Raw genomic sequence first — 25,430 nt, forward strand, 5'->3', positions numbered from 1 at the left:
ACTGGATACAGCAGTAAAGGGATTCTTCTACAGGTCAGCAGTCGTTTATGTGTGTGTAAAGTTGTGTCACCCTTAGCGGATGACTGAGAGGTCCAGACCATAACGGTCTGGGTTGATCCGGAACAGTGTTCGTTACGTGGCAGAGCTCCTCTCTGCTCTGTTTGTGGTTTTGGTTAAAGGTTGTATTGTTGTGGAGTTCAGAAAGCTCCAGATGTTTCATACTGGGGGGAGGGGGCATAAAAGAGAGAGGCATCAATCCTTTCTGTGACAGCCAACCTTGGCTTCACTCTCTCTGAGCTGTGTGTCCCTACGGTGGTGAAGATACAGTAGCTGGGTGCCCTAAAGGGTTTTGGTGGAGGTACAGTAGATGCCTCCTGATCTCCAAAGTGCCGTGTGGATCGGTGGGAACAGGAGGAACTGCAGGAGAAAATATCACACTCATTCATCCTCTTTCTGTATCCCTCCATCCATCCCACTCTCCTCCCCCTTTACCTCTTCCTTAGCTCCCCCCAGGGTCGGAGCTGTGTCTTTGTGGTGTCCGTGAATCCAGAGGTGTCTGTGGTTCTTGGAGAGACAGCCTCCTTTGAGTTTCAGGATCCAAGGGAGACACTGATCCAGCTGCTGGCCCAACCCCAGCCACAATACATACCTCTGACCCAAAGTCTAATTCTGCACCTAAGCTTGAGCCCACTGCTACCCCACTCCCTAACTCCAACCCTAAACCTGAACCTACTACTGGCCCTGAAATAACCCCAGCTCCAGTCCCCAGTCCCAGGTCCAGCTCCAGATGCTGCCCCAGGCTGTCCAGTCTAGAGGGTGTGAGCTGGCCCTGGCTGGTATTGATCAGAGAAGAGTCTTGGACCTGCAGAGAGTCAAGGGGCTTGGCTGGGAACTCCTCAAAGTCCTGGGAATCCAAGATCTGCAGGGAAAGATCATTGTTTAAATTAAACGCTTAGCTCCATAGAATACAGACAAATGCATTAATGCAGGACAGCAAAGTGAAGTGTGTGCAAAGCAATCACTGTATTATTCCATGTGCTTCACCTGTGATAAAGAAGCCAGGGTGTCTGTCTCCAGAGGTGTTACGGGCTGAGCCAGCCTCTCTCCTGGACCGGGACCGGGACCAGGATAAGGCGAGGCCTGCGGAGGAGACGTCTTATTTGTCTTTTGTCTTCTGTCTAACAATGCCTGAGCTAACACAAAACTTTCATCCTGCCTCCTGTTGATAAAGTGTCTTGATCTTGGTCGAAGACAGATGCTTGCTGTCACAAGGCCTTGCACCCTGTGGCAGCAAGCATGGTGCTTCTACGCCCATACCCGGTGTGTGCTTGCGTGTATATTCGTGTGTTATTACCTGAGGTGGTGTGGAGACAGCGCTGTAGGCAGGAGGAACCAAAGCCATCTGTCTCTGCAGAAGCTGCATGATCGCTCCGATGTCTGTTGACATGCGACTTTCCAACCTGCACACAGCACGTAGGAGATGATGATCGGCTGTTTATTACTACATGGAAGATTCTGTTCATTTGACATTTTATGGCAATAAAGACATTAAACTGTATTTTCTGCAGCTGTTATCTAGGATCTGTAGTCCTCCATTTTTAATATTTGCCCATCATCAGTATCAGTTACAATACCAAGGTTAAACCAGGAAGTTTGTAATATGCCACTGATGCCTAACAGATAGACTGCTTATAGTTCTATGTCACCATTTCTTCAATTCTCAACTGTGACCTCTGTGTGTACAATGTTATCACAACTTGGAGGTATGATGTCCAAAAGTATGAAAGTAAGACTCGCTTTGAACATAAGTCTCTGTTCAACTTTCTGAGGTCCAGCAGAGACTTTATACTTTTTAGTATTCTCAGATATTTTCAGTATTTGGGGGGTTGGGGGGGAGTACATCCCCTGACACACCACTACCCCCCCCCCTCCTTCATCCAAATTTCCTGACACAGACCTTCAGCCCGCTCACACATCCTATCCAGCAGAGGCATCCAGTCAGTCATGCATTAAAACTCTGAGCATTCAGCTGCAGGCGCAGTCTGCCTTAGAGCTATAACCCAGCACAAACACAGAGCCCGTGATCTCAACAAGAGCTGACAAAGGGGCCTTATCCAGGTAAAGGCTACATGGGCGGAAAAACTCTTTTCTTCCACTGTGTTGGAGAGGAAAGGCTCCACTCAGAGGCAGCCAGGTAAAAAAAAAAAATACAATCTTTGACTGTCAGACTTAAAGTGCTGCAGTGTTTTAGAGGAGACTTCCATTTTGTCTTTGTGTAACAACTGATTAATCCGAGATAAAACACCAACAGCCAGACCAACACACACACATGCACACAAAGCAGAACGCAAACAGACACACACACACACCCAGACATTTAGCCAGTCGTACCTATTGAGCTGTTTCTGCAGCAGGTCCAGGCGTGTGTCCAGCTGGTTGCGTTGCTGGCGGCTCAGGCTATGTATTGGCGTGTTGAGGGGTGGTGGGGAGGCCAGGCTGCAGCTGGGAACCTCCTGGTACTGACCACCCCCCCGACTCTCCCCCCAGAAACTAAAGATATTAGACACACCTGAGAATGCACCTGTGGGAGAGGAAGACAGGTGGAGAGGGACCAGAGTGTGAGTGTGTGCTTGTGTGAAACACTGGGCAGGCATTAATGTACAATTCACAAAGATATGGGGATATCATTTTATTCTATTTTACCTGACAGGGCGTTGCAGGTATTCCCAGTCTTTGGGTCTCCATCACCCTCTGTATTCTCATTAAAGTTCATGGACGTGGCCTGACCCTGTGGGTTACCCAACATTTCAGGAGGAGGGGCAAGGCCTGTCACAACTGACTCCTCCCCCTGTAAAAGGAGTCGATCCAAGGCATTAAAATCAGTTTTTATTGTGCAAAAGGTTGGACAAGAATGGCAAATATTAAAAAACATACTTTCAGTGTAGAAGGTATTTCGTCATTGATAAGTCAAAAACTAGAGTTATACCTCATCACCACTGGAGTGAGAGGACACCGAGCTCCGATGTGCCTCCCACTGCCTCTTAGGCGCCTCTTCCTGCTTCTGGTTGTTAGCTGCCTCCCTGTGTCTTCGTCTCACAGACTTATGGGACTTTTTAATTTCTCCAGCATCTGCATCATCTAAACAGAAAGATTAGAAAAGAGGGAGGCTTGGTCAGTCCAGATAGATCAGGAATAGCTTTGACTAATGATGACTAATAGCGGTATGACTAATAGAGGTTTGCCAGAAAAAACACTGGAATGTAAGAAGTGAATCATTAAATGAAATATATTAAAGTTGCACTTCTTTAACCATTCCAAAAGTCTGATAACTTAAGAATTAATTTTTTTAATGTGACAGTTAAACAAATGATCTATGCAAAATGTGAGCTATGGAAGATTGGTTACCTTTTTCTGTGCGTCGTCGGAAAGATAACTTGCGTCTCCGCAATTTGTTGAATCCCCCACAGTTGGAATCGTCACTGCTTGGAGAGCCTGGGATCATGTTGGTCTGAAAGGAGAAATGATCTGCATTAAATGGTCATTATTCAGAGAAACAAAGCAGGGATGCAGATTCAGGACCATTACATGCACTCGCTGATGGAGAGAGCATTAACGACAGAGTTTAAACGATAGAACATTCATTCAAATGGTTAAAATACAGGAGCTTTTCACAGTTAGTTTTCATGGTGTCTGTCTGAATCTGTGTCGCTCCTTTGTGACCATCAGATTATACCTAGGTTGAATCTGTAAACTCACATCTCGGAGGTTGAAGGTGATTTCCAGGTTGTTCCAGAAATGGTCTGCAAACTCAGGATACATGTCCAGCACCTCCAGGACGTCTTCTCTGAAGATTTTATGGAGGTCACAGTAGGTTAGAGCTCTCACATCAGCGTTGGATTTACCCGGTCGGGAGTACAGGTTGATAGGCTCGCCGAAGATGTCATTCTTCCCTGGAAAAAGAGAAAAGAAAGAAAGAATTTATAAATAAAAAGAGCGGTGGAAAGTAACTAAGTACATTTACTCAAGTACTGTACCAAAGCACAATTTTGAGGTGTTTGTACTTCATCTGTGTATTTCCATTTTCTGCTACTTTACACTTGTACTGCATTTATTTGACAGCTATAGCAACAAGTTATGTTTCAGATTAAGATTTTATATTCTGTAAAACAGCAAATGATGAAAAGTCAAACCAGTGGTTTCCAACATGGTTTCATTTAAATAACCCTTCCAGGTCCAGAGAGGTCAAATGGTTCAATATTTCACTAAAAAGGCAAATAGATTAGATTCATTAATATACTTTTTTATACATTGTCATGAGACCAGTGTAAGTTGTTAAACTACAGGTCTTTTGGGGCAACACAATAAACTGCATATGAAAAGTCATATGCGGGTGCACCCTACAGAGGTCCTCTGCTTGCTGAAGCAACACCGAACTATTTGGAGTAACACTCTATGCTCACCAGTAGATGGCGATACCAGCTAATACATTACTGCACAGAAAGGAAGCAGGACTTGTGCCTTGAGAGTGTCAACACTGTTAAAAGTTTATTGAGAAAGATAATTAAGTCAAAACCAGAAAGAGAACTGTGCAAGACAGTCTTCTCACAGGACCTGGGTGGAGCAGACCTGCTACGTACTTTACCAAGATCTAAATGAACGCTTGAGGCTTTGGACAGTGGAGAACTTGCGCTTGAATTTTAAAAGCTACTGTCTTGCTGCTAAATCCATAGATGTCAGTCTTGCCGCAGGGCTCAGGGAAGCAGTGCTGAGCGGCAGCCTGCATTGAGGCAGACCTACAGACTGAACTAAAATATTGGTAAATAAATTAATTACAATCTTCAAATTAAAGTTTAAAGCTTAGACAGAGATGTTTGCGCTTTCAAGAGAGAAATATTTCCAGATGTTGTCATTATACTTTTGTGAAGCTGATTTAGTTTCTAACAGCCTCAACATTAAGGGTGACAGGCATTAGGTGGTACATGCAGTCAGTATAACATACAGTGGACATGAAAGCTTAAAAGGTTTTTTATTTACCTAAGATGGCTACCACCACGTCTCCTCTGAGAATCTCTATGGATCCCCTGGATATAAAGTAGAGGGCAGTGAGGACATCTCCGGCGTGGACCAGCGTGTCACCTGGGGGTGCGTGGGTGGTCTTGAACTTCATGGCCAGCGCCCTGAGGCAGCCCTTGGTGGAGCCTTTAAAAGCCTTACAGTTCTGCAGCAATGTCCGGTTCAGATGCAGGCAGATATCCGCCTGGAGACACTCAGGGAAACCTTTCAGGACCTGGGGAGAGGGAGCGAGGGAATGAGGAAGCAGAGGGAGGGAGGAAACATGGACAAGGAAAACAAAGAGCAAAAGAGGATAGGACAAGAGAAAGAGTAGAAGACACAAAGGGGTGAAAAGAGAAGGAGAGGGAGGAGATAAGGGAAAAATAAGGAAAGAGAACAGATGGGAGAAAGAAAGCGTATGAATTGATAGAGAAAGATGTCATCAGTATTGATACAAGCTATAAACAGCCACTGACTGGAATATTAATTGCAGAATACAAAAGCTAATGTCAAATAAATGTCACAGATTATGGACGCTTTAAAAGAAATAATAAAAAAGTGGAGCCTTTACTGTCTTTATTGCCTTCCTTCCTTTTGGTGAACACTCATGGGACATTAACCTTTCAATGTTATTACACCATTCTGCAAATTAACATGACAAAACTTAACTGCCTATACATTTATCAGAAGATATTAGTTCTAACTATAAAAGAAGTCGTGGTTTTAATTGAATTTTTTTATGATTTTAACTTCAAATTAGAATACGAGCATCAGCAGTCTGCGATTCCCACTCTTTAAAAGGGCCCATGCATTGATTTTTCGAGGTTCGCAGCAAAATAATCTCAAACTGTATTTCAGAGGGCCCACCGGAACATAGTCAGCAGGCCCGTAGAGTGTAATTAATATGAAGAACTGGTGCAATTTTAATGAGTTCACTGCAGCCATTGGAAAGTCCCAGCTCTTTTAAGCGGCAGGCTGTGGGCTTCTCTTGTAACTCTCTGGCTGACTGCACAGAACAGAACTCTACCTAAAACACCACACTATGTTCTTCCCTCTCCATTTCTCTCTCTTCTATCCATTTCAAGCTTCTTTCTTCATTTCAGCCTTCAATGAGCTCCCTTTTTTTTTTCATATCTCTATCGGCCACTGTCCATTTCTCTCTCTCGTCATTTGTCTCCATCCTCTTTTCACTTCCCATCTCAGTCTTAAGTTACTTTTTGCAGGCCTCATTGCTTATCGCTACATACTTTTTTACTCCAGTAATCATACCTTCATCTTACCTCTTCTCATGTCTCACCTCTCCCCACACGAACCTTTTTAAGTGGTTCAAGTCCGGTTTGAAGACAGCCAAACTTATTTTCATGGAAAAATTCAAATAAATTGAATAAACTCTCAACGGAAAACTGCCTATTTGAATTTGAATAATAGCCTACCATTAGTCCCTTTGCACAGCAACCGTTGATTTGTGGGATGCCAGGAACAACCACAAAATATGCTGAAGTCAGATTTTACAGGCCAGCTGTATCAGGTGTTCTCTCGCCTCCAGTTTAATGGTGCATTTAGCAGAAGCTGCACTGCTGACTTTCAAGGCTACACTGCTATTGTTTCATATAAATGTTTGCTGCTGTGATATATCACTGTGGACCCTGCTGCAGCTTTTCTAGTGAGAAAAGACTCTGTTTACTGTGGAACAAAAATATTTTTACGGGGCTTTCCCGTCTTTTGTTCCCAGCCTATGGGACATTTAAGAAGCTACACATTATACTGTGTAAGAAGTTTACTGTTAGAAAATAAAGATTTTATTTGAATGATCCAATATAGATCCTTTGCTTTTGCGCCTTTTCTCTGTAAACACGTTCATCTCCACCAAATGTTATGTGGTTACTTGATGCATGATGTGTAAAATGTCTTCTTCTTTGTGCACAAAAGTTATTTTAAGTTACAAAGCGACACAGATGATAGCTGGCTATAGGAGTACCTTGAGTCACAACAGTCCCATAAACTGCAACGTGAACACTTCCAGTACATGCAGTTCATCACGCTTATAGGACTGCAGTGACTCAGGATGGTTTGCTGACTTTGGCTACCTCGAATCTAGAAATTTCATCTACAAGACAAACTGGGGGAAAAAAAAAAAAAGTCTCTTCACGCTAATCTTAGCTCTGTTTGTGTTTGTTATCTCTGGCTACGAGATGTGAGGCCGCGGAAGTCAAGTGAACAGTTTGTGTTCTTACTTTATTCAGTCCGTCCCAGCTGGGTAGCTAACACTAGCCAGCCAGCTGTCTGCTGATATAAGGCTGATGTCTTGAGTGAAACAAACAGTGCAGATGAATTAGTGAGCAGACTTTCACTTTCTGCCCAGTCTGTGCTCAAAGTGATCATTAAAGTGGAAGTTGTTGTCTGTAATAAGTTGAAGCATCTGCTCCGAATGGCCCATCGGCTGCTGTATGGGATGTTGTTTATTATTTAAAATACGCATAAAGGATGATGATCACCACCAAGCGGTGGAGGGTTTTTTTTGTTTGTTTGTTTTTGTTTTTCTTGCTCAGGTAGTTTGCACATGTTAGACCTAAAAAAATACGTGTCATTCTTTAGTTGTTATGCATTTGACTAGAAAAATAAATCCTTGGTCCACAGTTTTATAAATGAAACAGTGAAGTATTCACAATTTAGGCTAATATGTGCACTTAAAGACGTTATATTTAGGGAAACAACGAGTCTCAACAAATTAAAGTTCAAAGGACCCTAACCCTAACCCATGAAGTGCTAATTAGCCAAAGGGTTTTTACATGTTAAGTGCTCTTACTCAGTACATCCTCCCAGGCAGCTATAGACTACTAGTCTTGTTTAAGGGGGACAGGAGAACAAACAAAAAATAGCAAAAGTATCCTGCATCAAGAGCTATCCTCTTAATCCTACATCTAAGACGTTTGTCCAACAGAACACAGAACATTCAACTCACCCTAACATCCTGCACCAGCCTAAAATGAAAGACCATCATAAACTTCAAGGGTAGCAGAAGCACATCTGAGAGCGGCACTGGGTTGCGGCTATGCTTCTGCAGGCAGAGTCTATTCTCTACAGCTGAAACGCTTTCAGTGTGGACATGATGCAGAGTCGTCCACATGCGAAGGACAACATTAAAACTGGCACCTGGTTTTAATAATGCAGCCGATGGGTGTAAATTACAACACTGCACTTTCAGTTTCTCATCAGAGCTGTTTTATTATTCTCTCCATCTTCCTGAATGAAGGAGGCCGCGGCTGATTGAATCAGTCGTGGCGACAGACAGACAGGATCTACTCCACACAATCATAATAATCATTACTGTAAACATTCTCTAATCCAGTCTGCTCACCGCGCTGCACTTCACTGGGCCTTTAAGAGAGCAAAATAATGAGGGGAGGGGGGCTGACATTGGAAAACACATTCCCATGGATGCTCATCAAATTTGTTTCCTCTCTACTTCAATGGCTCACTTATTACACTGAAATGAAACAGGATTTCAGTGATGGAATATTGTGCTTGCATTGGGACTTTGCATCCAGACAGAGTTCCTCTGTGCTTCTGTGAGGCTCCAAAGGCAATAATGAGGCACTGATAATGCTCCGACTGGCAATTTTTAAAATTTCTCAGCGCTGGAAAGGATTCCTGATGCTATGAGCAAAGATATTTTTAACAAAGAGACTTTTGAGCTGACTTCACCAAACAGCTTAAAATGCAGTGAAAAACTGTAGCTGAAAAAAAAAAAAAATACCAGCAGTCCTGAATCAATTTGTGTAGCTAAATAACAGCTCTAAGAATTTTTACACGTGATCTGTTATAAATAACGACAGTACAGATGACATCCACTGACACATGTACAGCATCAAGTGTTTACATCAGCAGATCTCAAGTGTTGACATGTTTATGATTACAGTTGTGTGTACGTGTGCATCTGTGGTTGCATGCATGTGCGTGTCCAATGTCACAGCAGAGAAACAGAAGATGTGACTGGGATTATGCTTCTATATGTGTGTGTGTGTGTGTGTGTGTATGTGGGGGTGTGTGTGATTCACAGAGTTCAGGCGGAGGTAGACTGTATAGCCTATCACAAGCATGTAGAAAACACTCTTTCAGTCTGTGTGTGAGCATGCATGGTGCCTTTGTGTGCACTGACAGGTCTGACTCACTGTGTCTGTGGGTGTCTGTGTGTGTGTCTGTGTGTGTGTGTGTTTCTACTAATGTGTGAAAGCAACAGTTTCTAAATGAACTGGCTTTATTTAGCGATCAGCACATCTGAATCGGTTTACGCCAGGCATGTTTCTTTAATATGTGTGCAAATAAACACGTATGTGTTCAGTGTAATGAGCATGTGTTTGTGTAGAAGACGAGTGTATCAGCTTTCATGCATGTGAACAAACTCATGTAGGTCCATGCATGTTGCAAAGACTCTAACCTATTTATTTGCACAGGCTGGAGAGAGTGTGTGTATGTGCATGTGGGCATGTGTGTGTGTGTGTGTGTGTGTGCATATTATTTATGATACTCACATCAGTCCTATTTTCTCTGATGGTGTCGGACCATGCATGCTGAGACAAAGTCTTCCAATCATCCTATTAACGTAACAACGCAGGCTCAAAATACTCCTCTAGCCTTTGTGTGTGTACATGTGTGTAATCATGCTCAACACTCACATTAACATGAACAGACTAGATGCACACACACACGGGATCTGGGTGCGTGAGGATCAGTACTCACAGCGTTCATGTCAATGCCATTGGTGTAGGACCAGGCGTGTTGGAAATACTCCTCCAGCCTCTGCCTGAGCGGGTTGGGGATCTGGTGGAAACGGATGAACTCCCTGACTCGAAGCATCTGGGTGTGGTAGCGGGCCGTCCCTGAGTACAGCCGCTGGATGATGGCGGACACGTTCCCAAAGATACTGGCGTACATCAGGGCTGGAGGTCAGAGAAGGGGAGATGGTCAGACGTGAGCTTTTAGAGACGACGGGGACGGAAACACGGGAAACAGGCAGGAAGAGACAGAAGAATATATACATTAACAGACAGGAAGGGACAAAGTGGCACTTTAATATGACCTGCCACTTTTCTGTCTGACTGTCTTCTCCAACTGAAAAGAAACATATTATTAAGTTTGACACCTGTGGGTGGTATGATTCATAAAAAATACTGTAAGTGGAGAAATTCAAGGAAAAGAGAGATGAAACTCAAGACAGCTGATGGCATAAAAATGGAGAATAACAGAGATTTACTTGCATGCATCAGAGCTGTGTTGAAGAAAAGATGACATATTTCCACTGTATGTAAGTACAGATATACAAATGACTCTTAAAAGAGTCTTTCTATGAGTCACTGAGACGCATCATAGATCTCCTCAGTTTCTAAGTCCAGACTTTTAAAAGTGACAGTTCATTTGCAGACATGGCTCCAAAACTATGGAGTAAAATCTACAGTGTTACCTCTGTATTCTGTTTAAATGTAAGCTGCTGAAAAAAAGGCATTTTAAAACTGTCTCATTTTTTCCTGGATTTATAAAACTCCTCTAAATTTATTATGTCTTACTTTATGATTTTTAATATAATTTAATTAGGGTGTCCATGGCTCTCTGGGTAAGCACTTTTTAAATACTGTATGTTGAGAAAAGATTCTTATCTGAAGACAGATTTCTATACTTTAATTAGATTATATAAACATATTTGACTTTTTACTTTTACAGAATACAGCAGTGAGTGGCATGATTTTTTTTTTTTCATCATCCATGTCTGAGTCTAAAGATAGAGACTTATATGCTGTGCAGATTATAAGGCCAATGAGGAAAACATGTGATTTATGATTTTGGGGCTTTACATACAAAACTGACTTGATGCCATGATCTTGCTCATAGTCATTCTGCTCATTTGCTTACAAAGACAACGTACTGTAATTTCAATGTCCTTAAGTCATTTAAAGATTTCAAGTTCCAAATTCGTAGTAAAACAGTAGTGTTACTTCCCCTCCACTGCATCTTAGCGAGGTAAAACTATCACTGTGAAATCATCAAGTGCACATTTCACAGGCTGCAAGCTGAAGGTTACCCATTTGAAGATACAGTACCCACTTGATTCTACTTCAGTAGTGTGAAATGGACAAATTCAGTAGTTATCTCCAAAGTTAAATCGCTTTTTTTAGTATGAATTTCCCTCTTTGTGTTTCTATGGACAGTGTTAGCAGATGCCCGCTTGTCTGACTCAAACAAATGAAGGTGCAAATTAGCTTCAGCTGAACTTTTGAATCTGTTTTTACATAGAACAGGGACAGTGGGTTTTGTTTTCTGTTACTTTCATTAAATTTCTAGTCACTGACTGTATGAACCCGCAGCAACAACTATAATAACCAACAATGAGTACATATGGGCATGCAGTTTGAAAACTGTAAATGTGTCCTGTGAGTATTTGTTAAAAGGATAAGTCTGACGTATCGTCAATACTATAATATAACATTTAACAGGCTCAATAACCTGTTGGGTCTACACCAGTACCCAACAAGATAACAGCTACGTGATTACACACTCATTTTGAAATTAAAATCGTCCAAAAAATTCGACACGATTCACACTTTGTTTGACCCGGATGGAAAAATCTGATTAAGAGAAAAATGTCCTTTCATCATTCGTACGAGCAACTTAAGAACTTAATCTTAAACTTAATCACATGAGGTCAGTCGACCGGAGAACAGACAGGGAAAGTGTTTGACTGATCTAAAAGCGTTTTGTCTGTAGAGGACAGAGTGTTTCATGTCATATCCTTCATGAGCCTGACTGTTTTGTCCCGTTGTCATGTTGGATCCTGCTAACCTCTCAACCTCTGTCAGCTCCCATCACCGTCTACATCAGCCATGTATGTGTGTGTGTGTGTGTGTGTGTGTGTGTGTGTGTGCATGCGTATGTTTGCACGTGTGTCACAAAGGAAAAAAAAAAAAAAGTTTTATTCAGAGTAAGTCATTTTAAAACAACCTGATATTGAAATTCAGTCATAGAAATGTTACAAGGTTCAGGTTGTCTTCTGGCCACTCAACACTTGCATTTTTCACTTTTATTCCATAAGAACAGTCCAAAATAACGAGCACATGCATGTCATAAACAAGCCCTCACAAGTTTCTAGTCACTTTTTAGCCTGAGAACTACTTTTAAATGTCATTTTCATTTTATCAGTCTGTCGTCTGCATGATCAATGAGGTCCAGGGCTCTGTCATCCTACAGAGGTAATTAGTCTATAGAAAGAAAGTTGAGCTGATAAGCATAAGAGGGGATATTACAATCTTCTAATGGATTTTTATTAAATAATAATTCAGTGATATGCTTTCAGAATGAAAAATCGAATCTACTGCTTTGCCCAGCTAACTACGAGAAAAGAATAGAAAGAAAGAAAAAAATCTTTGTGATTTAAAAGCAAACAACACCACAGTCTAACCGAGGCTACTTGTGTAAAGTAATCCCTGGTGTGCTGATTCTGCCGAAAAGAAGACTGAAGTCCAGCCACATCCTAAACAAAGTCCAGTCACACTCATCTCAACTCAGCTTGCACATCTGTTTTCCAGTGTGAAAGTATTTATCAGATTTCTTAGCTTTCCATTATTACAAGTGATGTTTGATATGATCATATCACCAAAAAGCGGGACAGGACAACTGCAAGTTACTAAAGTTTTGTAGTTTCTCTAACCAAACACAGACATTTACCTCTCCTTTAAACCTGCTTAGGAAACCATTATGAGGTAACAGTTCCTTACATCAAAACATCAATACTTACACCCTATGAGCATGACGCAGATGGAGAAGATCTTCTCAGAGTTGGTGTTAGGGGAAACATTCCCAAATCCCACACTGGTCAGACTGCTGAAGGTGAAGTACAGAGCCGTGACGTACTTGTCTTTGATGGAAGGTCCCGACCCTGGTGTAGGAGTTTACAGACGTTAAATGAATATCAAAAGAAAGGTCCTTCGCTTACAACAATGACAGGGGAAAAATCTAATTTAAATTTAAATTTTTAAATTTAAATGAAATATTCATTTTCTATTAAACATCTTAGAATAAAACCAATCAGTAAAGACAGTAGCACTACTATGTATAATAACAAGTATTAGCTTTACACTATTTGTCAGTACCTCGGACGGAGTCATTGTAGTGTTTTCCCAGTTGGTCTCCCAGTGTGTGGAGCCAGCCAATTGAACCATTTCTCTCTACACTACCGATGGCATACCTGGGAAAAATAACAACAGCTGCAATAAGATTATACTGAATGTAATTACTGATGTTAGCAATTATCTGGATGCTGCTGCTACAGGACCCAGTCAGACACAGACACAAACTCAAGAGTGAGATGCTGCTAAGAACAAACATAATAATATATAACGCAGCTTTTCTTTTTTGTGCTGCAGATAAGAACTTTGGTATTATAACAACACAAACGTCCATCTAATACCAGTTCTCATGTACGCAGACAAAGACATGACCATTCACACATTAATCCTGAGCAAATCTCATCTGATTCATCTGACAGTCTTATGGCGTTGTACCAGATGCAGGCCAGCCAGTGGGCGATGAGGGCGAAGGTGCACATGAGGAGGAAGAGGACAGCTGCGCCGTACTCAGAGTAGCGATCCAGCTTTCTGGCCACGCGGACCAATCGCAGGAGACGAGCCGTTTTCAGCAGGCCAATCAGAGTCGTCGTCTGACGAGAGTGGGAGAGACAGAGAAAAGTAGAGATAAGGTGTTGTAAAGCATGGCAGGAAACAAAATCCCATGGCTCTGATATCTCCTCGCTGTGTTTCCTCCTGCTGTCACACACACACATTTCCACACACACTGGTGGTGCAGCCGTGGCCTTGTCCTGATGTGATACACTGTTGTGGAGGTGGTAAATCCTGACTCCCATTCATTACTGTGGGCTTTCAATTCCCTGTCCTTTCTGCTTGTATTCAGCCGGCCCCCTCCGTGTCCATACAACAAATAAATAACAGGCCGATTACTGTGCTGGCAGAGAGCCTAGTCCTGCTCTGTGTGTGTCCTCACAGTAAATAATAGTTGTCTACTGAGGAAAATCTCCACTTTCTTGGCTCAGTGGCCTCTTCCGGACAGCATCAATGAAGTGAACCTTGGCAACGCTCTCTCCCGAGGCTGTATTTGCATATTGGGTTTCCACATTCGTCATTTTTGCTTTGGTGTGTGACTTAATTACTGTAAGTAGCATTTTTTTTTCTCCATTACTTACATGATTCCCACTACCTATAGATGCATTTCAAGTACCACTTACTTCGTCAATTAAATTGCCCTTACCTAAGATGTTGCACTGAGTGATTCAACCTTGGCCTCAGTGGTTTTCATCCTCATCATGTGGGAAGTATCCTAACCTACAACACAGCTCCCTCACTCCCTCACTCACTCCGCCCCCTCCCTCTTCCTCTGACTCCCACTTCTTCCTGCAGACACCAGCCTCCTTCTTCCTTAAATTATCCAACCACCTCCATCACTTCACTCTTCAACTGTTCAGAACCTCAGGAAGCATGGAGGTGTACTGCTCAGGCTGAGAACAACAGCTGTGTTATGTTCTCTGTGGCTCTGGAGGTTTTCGAAAGTTTAAAAAGTTTAAATGTAAAAAAAAAAACTTACATTTTTAAGAGAAATAACAGGTATGTTACAAACGGAGGTATGGAGTTTGAAGGAAGCGGGCAATTAGAAAGCAGATTGGGTTCTGTTAAAACATGCCTTCACTATCAGATTGCATTATGGGAATTGCAGGATCCGGTGTTTTTGAACTTGAACTTCACACAAGAGACAAAACAATTCTGACCATTCTTTTCTTAGTGCTCCCTTAACCTGAGGATGATTTCAGAGGAAATTATGGACCAAAGAATGAAAGCAACAACTCCTCACACTGAAGAAGCCTTTGCTTCATAAAAGATTACTCGGTTCTCAAAACTGTTGATCATCTTCTTAAACCACCACTGACTCAATTTACTCATTGTTTCATTAGCATTTCGTACACTGCACGGCGTGGTGTAAGGCAGACATGCTTTATTTTGATGCTCCACCACGGTTGACTACAAATCAACTTCCCCACGGAGACAATTATAGTATGAAACAAAAAATAAACCAGCATCTCTCTTTGCTCTTCTGAATTCCCATCCCTCCACCTCCCCGTCTCCTTCCTACCTCTCTTCCTTCTTTGTATCTCTCTGTTTGTTATCTTCTCTTTATTCCATTAGATGAAGACACAGGCAGAGATGGCAGAGACATGATGTCAGTACACACAACATTGATTTCTGCTTCTCTTTATCCGTCCACCTTGCCACCACTTGTCGTGCCCCCCATGTCCATTCGCTCTCTCCCTCACAACCTCTCTGCAGTATACAAACATCCAGCTCTCCCTCCATCTTGACATACCTCCTCTCCGTTGCGATAGATGAGCAGGTCAAAGGGAATAGCAGCCACCATGTCGATGAGGAACCAGCCTTTGAAGTAGTGGACAGCGATGCGCACCGGGTGACTCACCACTTCATCATTAGAGTTCACATACGTCGTCCTGAGAGGAAGAGTGTCGACAACATTACAGGAGCAGACGCTAATTGTTGTTATTGTAAAACCTTTGACACTATTGCTGCTACTGTCTCTTCCACTTTGTACCTCTCTATCCCAATAACTATAACTCTTTCTACTAATGCTACTACCACAATTTATTCGTGTCTTTTAAGGTCAGACCTGAAGTTGATGAGGATGTCGATAATGAACATGATGTCCACTATGAGGTCCACCACGTTGAGAGGAGAGCAGGAGTAACCACAGCTCTGCATGGCGACCTCTTCCTGTGGAGAGAGGAGAGGAGGCGAGAGAAACAAGAGAAAGGATGGAGAAAATAAGGGAAGACAGGAGAAGAGAATCATAATCTAACGCTCTCAAAATAGAACAGTCCTGTGTGACTCCATCTTTCAAACAGATTAGCATTAAGGGTTTAAAGATGATTTGCATACATCTGTAGACAAAACATGAAGAGGTGACAGAAAACCAGGGCATTTATCAGACACATTCAGCAGACTCATTGTCCTGAGAAACACTATCTCCATTTATTTAGTCTGAGTTTGCAGTGCCATGGAAATCCTCTGAGTACAATATTGCCCTGTTTATCACTATTTTCCAGCAAACGCTTGGTCACTCAAAGTTAACTTGAACTAAATTAATGTTGATTTAGAAAAATGGAACTGGACATTTTCAACGCTATTTGTTGGAAAACTTTGTGATGAAGACAAAGATTTAGTTTCATTTGTGATTTGACAATATAAATAAAATGTGCTTGACAGAAGGCTGATTAATGATTCTGTTCCTATGAGGCCCCACCTGGTCATTGAGGAGGAACGCGGCTGAGTAGGGCGTCAGGATGGCGGTGTAGATGACCAGCAGCAGGATAAGCCAATCCCACACTGCTTTGAAGGGGCTGTAGTGTAACACTGTCCACTTGTGGATGCGAGGAGCTTGGAGCTTGTACTCTGGCAACACATCTGCACCCAGAGACAGCACCTGGGTAGAGACAGGGGGACAGAGGGACAATGACACATTGAATAAGACGGAGAGAAGACAAATAATGAGGCAAAGGAAGAGAAAAGAAAGACCGAGAGAATGAAAAAGACTGAAAACTGGATCACCATGGGACTTTGTATAAAGAAGCAGTTTGACGGAAAATGAGTTGACAAACATGCTAACCACACACACACACACACACGCACACACACAGCCCTAGCACATACAGCAGCTCCATGAAATATATATTGACTTTCATGACATGTGTGTTGTGCCTTCACAGTGGCTACAACAGCAATTACAGCAATAGAGCTAGTGTCCACAGAAGATGATGAGAGCCGTTTTGAAGGCACTGACTCTCTTAAGGTTACCCTCCCAGGCAGACACACACAGACACACAAACACACACACACACACACCCACACACATAGTAGACGTTCTAGATATGCATATGCCCAACAATGCATAGAGGGACGTACGTATACTCATACAGCAGGCTTACACACATGCAACACACACACACACACACGCACACACACACACACACATACAGTATATATAGATCCTTTTCCTCCATCTTCCTCCTCACTCACAAAGACATTAAAACACAAACACACACCAAGAATGAAATGTCGAGTATTACGGTGCAGTTCTAAGAAGCTTTACTTGCAGTAATGTATTCCACCGTCTGCACTGCACTCGCCCTGGATGAGAGCAGGAATGAATCAGTATGAAGAGGCATTAGAACAGGCTGCCTTGTGTCTCTGCCTAATAGAATCACACGGGGAACTGCAGCAAAAAAAACTGAGCAAGTGACAAATTCAAATGGGACTTCTGACTGACTTTCAGCATTGTGTGCTTGTACTCGCTCAGCAGCATTCTGTGTGGATGTACGTACCAACAAAGAGATGCATCATAACCTGAGTATAACTAAGTTGGTGTTGCCTTATCACACGTATTACTTGAATAAAAAATATGAGCTAGACCATTACAACGCTACTAGCTGTGGCCTAGAGGTGAATCATCATCTCTCTGACACAGTTCCTAAAAAGAGAGCATTATACTTTAGGCTTTACAAAGATAGTATGCCCTTTACAAATATTAGAAGAGTGACACATATTCCTGCACTTCAGCACACTGGATTTAAAATGAAGTAGTTACTGTGAGGTTAATTCCTGGCACCAAATTTAAATTTGAAGGTGTTTACATCCACGTAAGATGAACTGTGTAGGTATTACAGCCCTTATTATGCATGACCTCCAAGTTTTAAGGGACAGAAAGGCACTGGAGTGGACAGAATACATTTTAAAATAAAGTGGTACGTTTTTATATTTGGCTGCATTTCCTACCCTGCTCCCTACTTGCCAGCTCTGCTTCACTCTTCACTCTCCAAACAATTCTTTGTGCAAATGTCCATTCATATTTATTCCCTATTTGTTCAAAGATGTCAGTAATCTACAAAATTAGTTCCAGCCTGTAGTTCTTCTACTTAAGCATGGTTTCAAACAGTTGCTGTCAGGTTGGAGCACACAGAGCAGCAGGGAAACTTTGCCAGTAGAAACATTTGTACACAGGGTTAGGGTTGAATTATGTTTGGCCAGAGGAGGCAGCGACAAGTCCAGCAGACTGAACGACATCTAACACAAACTCCACAGAAGTGTGTTTAATAATCAAGTAAAAAGAAGAATCATACTCATAAAATGATGAGATGCAATAAAAGTCTGTAAGAAATCAAGGTAAAACCAAAAAAGAAAGTCCTGTGTCCCGTGACGTCACACATGTGCCAAGGATTCTTCCTTTACCTCTTCCCACTACTACTAAAAAATAAAAATCACTCCATTTATCTTTCACTGCTCTTTGCTCCATTTTCTCTTGTTCCTGTTTCTTCCTGCCCTACCCTTGACCTGCTAAATCTTTCTTCTTTTCTAATTATTTCTTTTTTTTTCTTGCATTGCTCTGTCCCCACCTGTCCATCTCCGTCCACACAGGCAGCAGCCCGGCCACATCTCATCCATCCTGTTAGCCATTACATTTATCCTGCCTCCCGTCTCTCACCTTCCTTTCTTCTGCTCCTTGAATGGCCGGTTTCTCATTCCCCTAACCTCCCTTTTACCCTTTCCTCACTCTCCATCTTCCTCTCTTTGACTCTCAGCCACCCTTTTTTTCTTTTATGCTTTAATTCTTCCCTCCCTCCTTCCCACTTTCTCTGTTCCACTATCCACCTCTCCTTCATCTGCTCTGGCCCCGTGGCAGACGTTATTTATGTGCTTATGATTAAACCATCCCTAAATCTCCTGGTACAGTACAGGAGAATCTGATATCCCCTCACTCTCTCTCTCTGTTTCCTCAGGTTCTTACAGATACCAACATTTTCCAAGATAACATTTGCCTGATATATTAAAAATGAGTAAGAAATATTTCAGTGTTTATCAGCTCTGTAATTGAGCCAGCTGTTTCATATCTAATCCAGCTCTTAGAATCCTGGCTCCTTCAAAGGCTTTATTTTCAAGTATTTATGTATTTCTGTAAGCAAGGCCCTGCTTGCATAATAATTACACTCGCACTGGCATTTTGTTGATAGAGATGCAAGAATACTGCAGCTTTTCTTAGCAAAGTGAATGAATTATCCAATGGATAATTATCAAACTTTAATTATCAGTCATTTTTTAGTGTCATATTGGTTCCCTTGATCAAAATGGAAAACAGTAATGCTGGCTTGGTTTGGTGCACATTTGTCAACACTATCAGTTAACAAGCATGACACACAGAACATATAAGAGCTCATTAAACACAGAGCTGCTGTACTGCAGCGGTCCAGGCAAACCCAAGTGCTTCCTCCCTTCATTTAAAAATCCAAAGGGAAGATTTACAGTTACAGGTTTTCCAACTAATTTAACTTTCATTTCAAGTTAGTTTCTCACCCTGACTGACTAGCTGGCCTAAATTTGCCCCGTCAGTGCCACAGTACTCTCGTAAAAACCCATCCATTGCTTTTTTTTTTTCATTATATGTTTCCTTTAAAATAATGCTGAGCTTTCCAAAGAGCTGTCTAGACAGAGAAAAAAAAAAAAAACCAGGAGAACATAAGCTAGCATTTCTTATCTAGCGTTTTGAGGTTAGGGAATTCTATAAATAAAGTAAATTCCTTGACCTGACAACACCGCAACATAACACACCTGGTACTCTGAGGCAGAAAAAAGGGTGTGTGTATTTATATTGGTGAGAGAGTGTGTTTACGCGCATTAACTTTACACGCTCAGGATGATCCTGTGAGCCAGACAACCACCTACTCCCACCTCCTACTCGTTCCTCTCCTTCCAACAATCTCTTTAAACAACCTCAACTCTGGAGTGATTTTTTTTCTGTAATTTACCAAACACAACTCTGAACCTCAGATTACAACAGGAAGTTTGTTAGTCTCTGTAAAGCTCATCAGTTTCTTGGGGTCTCCGTGCATCTGTAGTCCTCATTCAACTAAATATCTAAGGGGTTGATCAGTGTTAGCAGCTGTGGAAACCTTTCACAGCTTCTTATAGCTGAGGACACCCAGCTGTGTTTACCCCAAAATCTTATTTTAGCTCCACTGATGCAGCTTCGATTATAAGACAAGCCAAAGACTGAGGAGGTTAGACAGGACATAAGCACACATGGTGTTTATCTCACTTCTTAATATGATGTGGTGAAAAATGTAACTTGAACAGATGGAAATAAGTTTGATTCGCATCAACCAAAACATTTTATTTCACGCTCCAATAACTCCCTCCATTTTCATTTCTGCCCCCACCTGTCTTTGAGCATTGGGTGGCTTTTATGATTTTCATAGTTACGTTGACATGTGGCAGGTGCCAGAAAACCTTCTTTTGCTTCCGGCTCTGTCCTTTGTTGCTTTCTGATCAAAGGATCCCCTACAGTGGCCCCACTGGGGACACTTGCTGCATTCACACACAAATATTGTATGTGCCAGGTTCAAAAAGCGAATAAAATGGAAAATGTTTTCCTTTTCAAATTTATTTTAAAAAAATATCTATCATTATCATAAGTGCCGCAAACACATCTGGATCCAGACGTGCACATATATACACAAGTTTACAAGTGCAAGCAGGCGCAAACACTGCAAAATGCATGTGTGCGCACACACACACACACACACACACACTCACACACAGCCATACAGTTCAGTCAAGTGCCCCTCTCAGCTGTGCGTCCCCTCCTGGAGTATCTTGCGGGTTATTTTTAGCCATCTGTGTGAAACTAAAAAACATTGCCACGAGGACCGTTAAAAGTGCAGATGTCAAGACACATTCAAGTGCAGATAGGGCAGAGTCGTATCTAAGGACAGCACTGGAAGGGGGAGGACTGGGGGCAATGAGGGATTGGTGGGGCGGGGGGCACTTTACAGAGCAGACCCCCTGTGCTATCAAGATGATATGTATTTCTCGCTTCACCCACAACATGCTGCTTCTTTCTGTCCTCAGTGTCCAGAGTGGAATCCCCGGTCCAGCAGAAAGTAGCAGCATCAGCAAATTCTTCACATCATCTTTGCCCGAGTTTGACATTTATCCTTGGACAAACTGGAATTTGCCTGGACTGCATCTGACACACTGGGTTTGGGTCAGGGTGAGTGTTTGGCTTAAAACTACAGAGAAAAAAAAAAAAAAGAATTAAATTACATATTTAGTGGCTATTTTTAGTTCAGGATACGCGCAGACAGAACTAGATTCTTTCCTTATTCAAAAGTCAAATTCAAATCCAAGCCGAAGCTCAGGCTGTCCATTGGACCGCAGCCATGTCTCTTCTACTTCGTATGACACTGTATGGTTTAGAGTGACAGGAGAGCAGAAAAGGAGATGACTTGTGACAAGATATGAATCAAATTAAGACCCAAAATGTCAGATACATGGTACACACCTGATGGAACATGAGACCTGTCAAACTGTCTTGTCTTTCTGCAATGTCCCTTTCAACCAAATGACGAGATAACAGAACAACAGTTTCAGAGGTCGACTCTCGTCATTGCTTTTGCTTTAATGAGAAAGACAAGAGGATACATCTGGTTTCAAAGGGAGAGCTGGTTAATATTACACAACACTGTGTGGGGCACCACCGATTTTTATAGATTAATGAAAGGTGAAATGTCTGGAGAGCAAATACTATGCAGAGTGAAATTAACAGAAAGCTGAAGATACAGAGATAGAATGAAATATGTTTTTATGAAATGAAAATTAACAACGGTAAAGCGTTTCACACTTTACTCTTGATAAGAAATAAAAAAATAAAGTTCTCCCAGTAAAACTGATCAAAGATTAGGTGAATTTGTTAAGTAAAGGTACATCAATCACAAAGCAGCACAAAGGACAAGGTTACAGTACTGACTGAGTCTGAAGCTGAGGACTTTGAAGGTGATGACTCACCTTTTTAGAGGAAAAAATGTTTAAATAGCACACACACACACACACACACACACACACACACACACACACACACACACACACACACACACCTATGCCTGGGAGGTGTTCAGTACAGCTGCAGTCCCATAAAGGGTGATGACTGAACAGCCACAGCCACCTCCATCATTAATCTTCAATCAAATCTTCTATCGGTGCAGAAGACTGAGCCACAGGCGCAGGCACACACAGCTGCAGAGGTACATACAGAAAGTTTGGCACACAAAGTTGCAAAATCAAAAGGCAAGTTGAGCTGGAAAGTCAAAGTACAACTGAACAATCAACTTTCTGCATCTCTTTCGCTTAAAATAAATAGTTTGAGCGAGCTCTTGCAACAAAAGCAGGGGAGGTGAGGATGTGACTTGTGCAGAAAAGCAGAGATACTGTTCATACAGTATCATACTGAGGCATACTGAGAGTTTTACAGGCAAATCACACATCCTGGTACAACACTACGTACTGGTGCAAGTTGCTGTTCGCTTTTAAGAACTTCCTATGGCTGTGTGTGATCAGGAAAGGTACCAGACCTGAATTAAAAAAAAAAAAAAATGTCTTTGTCAACCCTCCTTAGAAGCCGACGGCCCCACAGCACCTTTGAGTTCAGCTCTCTGTAGTGACACTGTAGCTTTTATTAAACTTGACACTCTGCCTGTAGAAAACTTTGCCTCAGAGGGAAGTGGACAAAAAAATATTGCAGTATTGCAGTAGTGTATAAGCAGCATGAGACTACTGCACCATTGGACGCACCATCCATCTGGTTGGTAGCGGTGTTGATGGTTTTGGGAGGCTTCCATTTGTCCTGTTGTGTGAGATTCATTTGGGTGTAAACTTGAAAAAAACAAAAACATAAAAACAATTACCATCCAAGCATGCAGACAAATGGAAACAGAAATGAGAGACGAAAAAAAAAAACTCCTCTAAGCTCAGTTATAGTGATATTTTTAGCCGCACATTAATTACCATCTTTTAAATTGGCTCTTTGTTCCAATTTAAAGTGAAGGAGTTGGACCGAGGAAATTTTCAATCCAACCGCTCAAAGCATCATCGGAGTGTGTGTCATACAAAAAGCCCTCTAACTTCCTGCGGTGTGGTATCAACCACGGGAGAGTTGGTCTATTTAAAAAGTGTTAGATATTTTGAAATCTGAAGCACAACGTCTATTTTATGTTCTCACGTCTGGGAAACGAACCCACATCCCTGTGTGAAACCTCACACCGTACACACACGCAGACACAATCTCACTCTTTTGGGAAAACGGACGCAAAGATGGACACGAACACAAACATTTCACTCAAACACTGCACGGCTCACTGGATACTGAACGCTTTCTATAGGAGATCAATGGATAACAGCTGCCTTTTCCTTCTCATTTGAAACAATAAATACAACACACACACACACACACACACACACAGATGCAGACACACATTCCTTGTCAGACATGCTGCTGAATCAGTAGAGAAACTACTCAAACTACTAACTTTCTATGAGCACAGGAGGAGAGCACAGTATAGGTACACACTGTATGTGTGTGTGTGTGCATTTGTGTGTGCCTTTAGACTGATGCTACAACGCCTGATGTCAGTTGGATGAAATAAAACGAGACTACAGTATCACTAAATCCTGAATAATACAACAGCTCTGCATTAAATCCTGTATTTAGGCTATGAAACTCGTCTTATACATATTTTATGTGTGTACAGTTATTTTGGAAACTTTAGTTGGTGGTGTTGTGTTGGATTTTTTTCCTGGGAATGGGCTGCACACACAGTCAGCGATGACATTTGCAAGAAAGCGCATGAATGCTAATGATTTATAATCATGAATTGAAAATGCACGATTTGTTTATCCGTGTGCATAAACAGTAGCCGTGTTTGTGTGTGTGCGTGTGTGTGTGTGCCAAACCACATGTGCTGAGTTCAGCATTAGTCTTTTCCTCTACCAGTAACCACCATCTCAGGGAATACACTCATGTTTCGAGGGAATACACCAGAGAACAGGTGCAGGTGACGCTGCAAAAGTTGAGAGGTGTCACAACGTGTGTGTGTTTTGTGTGTGTGTTTTGTGTGTGTGTGTGTGTGTGTGTGTGTGTATAAAGGCGTATTAGCAAGTGTACGTGTTAATTTTCATTTACACATGTATATATATGTATGTGTGTGTGTGTGTGTGTATTGTTATAATAGACCATGTAATGCCATTATCAGGGCCAGTGAGCCATGCAGTGAACAAGTGACAGAACCTCACAGTTCAGTGTGTGTCTGTGTGTGTCTATGTGTGTGTGTGTGTGTGTGTGGTGCACTGCCTGGCAAAGTGTGAAGCTACACAACTTTGACATCATATAGATTTGTTTTAGAGAATGAAACAAAGAGATGGAGGGAATAGGAGATGAGGCGAGAGGGGAGAGAAAATGAGAGATAGAAAACAACTGCCAGAGCACAAACACAGCTTGAGAAAAAAAAAAAGAGAGAGAGAGAGAGAGAGAGAGAGAGAGAGAGAGAGAGAGAGAGAGAGAGAGAGAGAAAGTGTGTGAAAGAGAGAACTCGTGGGCGAGACAGGATGGAGAACCAGAGCTGAGGGGCATGAATATACAGAGACAAAGACAGAGCTAAAAAGTTAAAAAAAAAAATGCTGGGGGAAAAAAAAGAAAGAGGGACGAAATGGAAAGAAGAACAACAGCGATAAGGCTGTATAGCCCCTCAGAGGATGGTCAACACGACACTCCACACACAAATGTCGATTGTGAAAGAGAAAACATTAGTGCGTGCTTAGAAACGGGAGCATTCAGACATCTATGGCCGCTCAGTGATGCTGTGCCAACTCGCTGAGCCGAGCACTGATCACACTGCTCCTCTCCCTCACCACCTGACTTCATATTCTCACTCTTCATTTCAACACGTTCTCACACCTTAAACAACACAGACTGTGTTTCAGAGAGTGTTTCACAAACTCTTAGTGTTTAAGCAGCTAAAACTTTTTTTTACCATTGTTAATGCTTTATTCAAGTTTTCAGAAAACATCTCATGACACAAAATCCCTCTTTAATTTGCGTTTAAAAGATGTTTTGTTTTGTTTTGTTTTTTCTTTTCCTTAAAAATACCTTCTTTATACTTGTGGTTCTTCCCAGTACATTTCTTCGATCTTCCCTTGTTGCGATGCGCGGAAAGCTTCAGCAAACACGGTTAATATTTCATCATGAGCAACTGGTCAATATTTTATACATAGTCAAACAGCACTGCTCATTCATGCCCATACCCTGTATTAGAAAGAACCTGTCCTGGAAATGTTCAAACAAAGGCAAAAGAGAGAAGCACATAAAAATTTCAGAGGCTTCAATTTCTACTATAAACAGAATGGCCTGGGAACCACCAGCACTGAGGAGCACAC

General features: G+C 41.9%; 1 protein-coding gene across 1 annotated transcript in view; it reads right to left on the minus strand.

Annotated features, from left to right (window-relative positions):
- Positions 1 to 477: 477 nt before the first annotated feature.
- kcnh2b (potassium voltage-gated channel, subfamily H (eag-related), member 2b) overlaps positions 478 to 25,430 on the minus strand; it is a 196,980-nt gene continuing 172,027 nt past the window's right edge. Inside the window, exons 7-22 of the mRNA XM_041065424.1 lie at positions 16,420 to 16,599; positions 15,787 to 15,890; positions 15,472 to 15,610; positions 13,605 to 13,759; positions 13,194 to 13,288; positions 12,839 to 12,979; positions 9,793 to 9,992; positions 5,035 to 5,287; positions 3,757 to 3,950; positions 3,406 to 3,508; positions 2,987 to 3,138; positions 2,704 to 2,848; positions 2,392 to 2,581; positions 1,355 to 1,460; positions 1,045 to 1,140; positions 478 to 919 (exon numbers count right to left, since the gene is read on the minus strand). Of these exons, the coding sequence (XP_040921358.1) occupies positions 500 to 919; positions 1,045 to 1,140; positions 1,355 to 1,460; positions 2,392 to 2,581; positions 2,704 to 2,848; positions 2,987 to 3,138; positions 3,406 to 3,508; positions 3,757 to 3,950; positions 5,035 to 5,287; positions 9,793 to 9,992; positions 12,839 to 12,979; positions 13,194 to 13,288; positions 13,605 to 13,759; positions 15,472 to 15,610; positions 15,787 to 15,890; positions 16,420 to 16,599 (2,673 nt within the window). The 3' untranslated portion in view covers positions 478 to 499. The remainder of the gene's footprint in view (positions 920 to 1,044; positions 1,141 to 1,354; positions 1,461 to 2,391; positions 2,582 to 2,703; positions 2,849 to 2,986; positions 3,139 to 3,405; positions 3,509 to 3,756; positions 3,951 to 5,034; positions 5,288 to 9,792; positions 9,993 to 12,838; positions 12,980 to 13,193; positions 13,289 to 13,604; positions 13,760 to 15,471; positions 15,611 to 15,786; positions 15,891 to 16,419; positions 16,600 to 25,430) is intronic.

The sequence above is a fragment of the Toxotes jaculatrix genome, chromosome 20 (genome assembly GCF_017976425.1).
Source record: "Toxotes jaculatrix isolate fToxJac2 chromosome 20, fToxJac2.pri, whole genome shotgun sequence".
Classification (NCBI taxonomy): Eukaryota; Metazoa; Chordata; class Actinopteri; family Toxotidae; genus Toxotes; species Toxotes jaculatrix.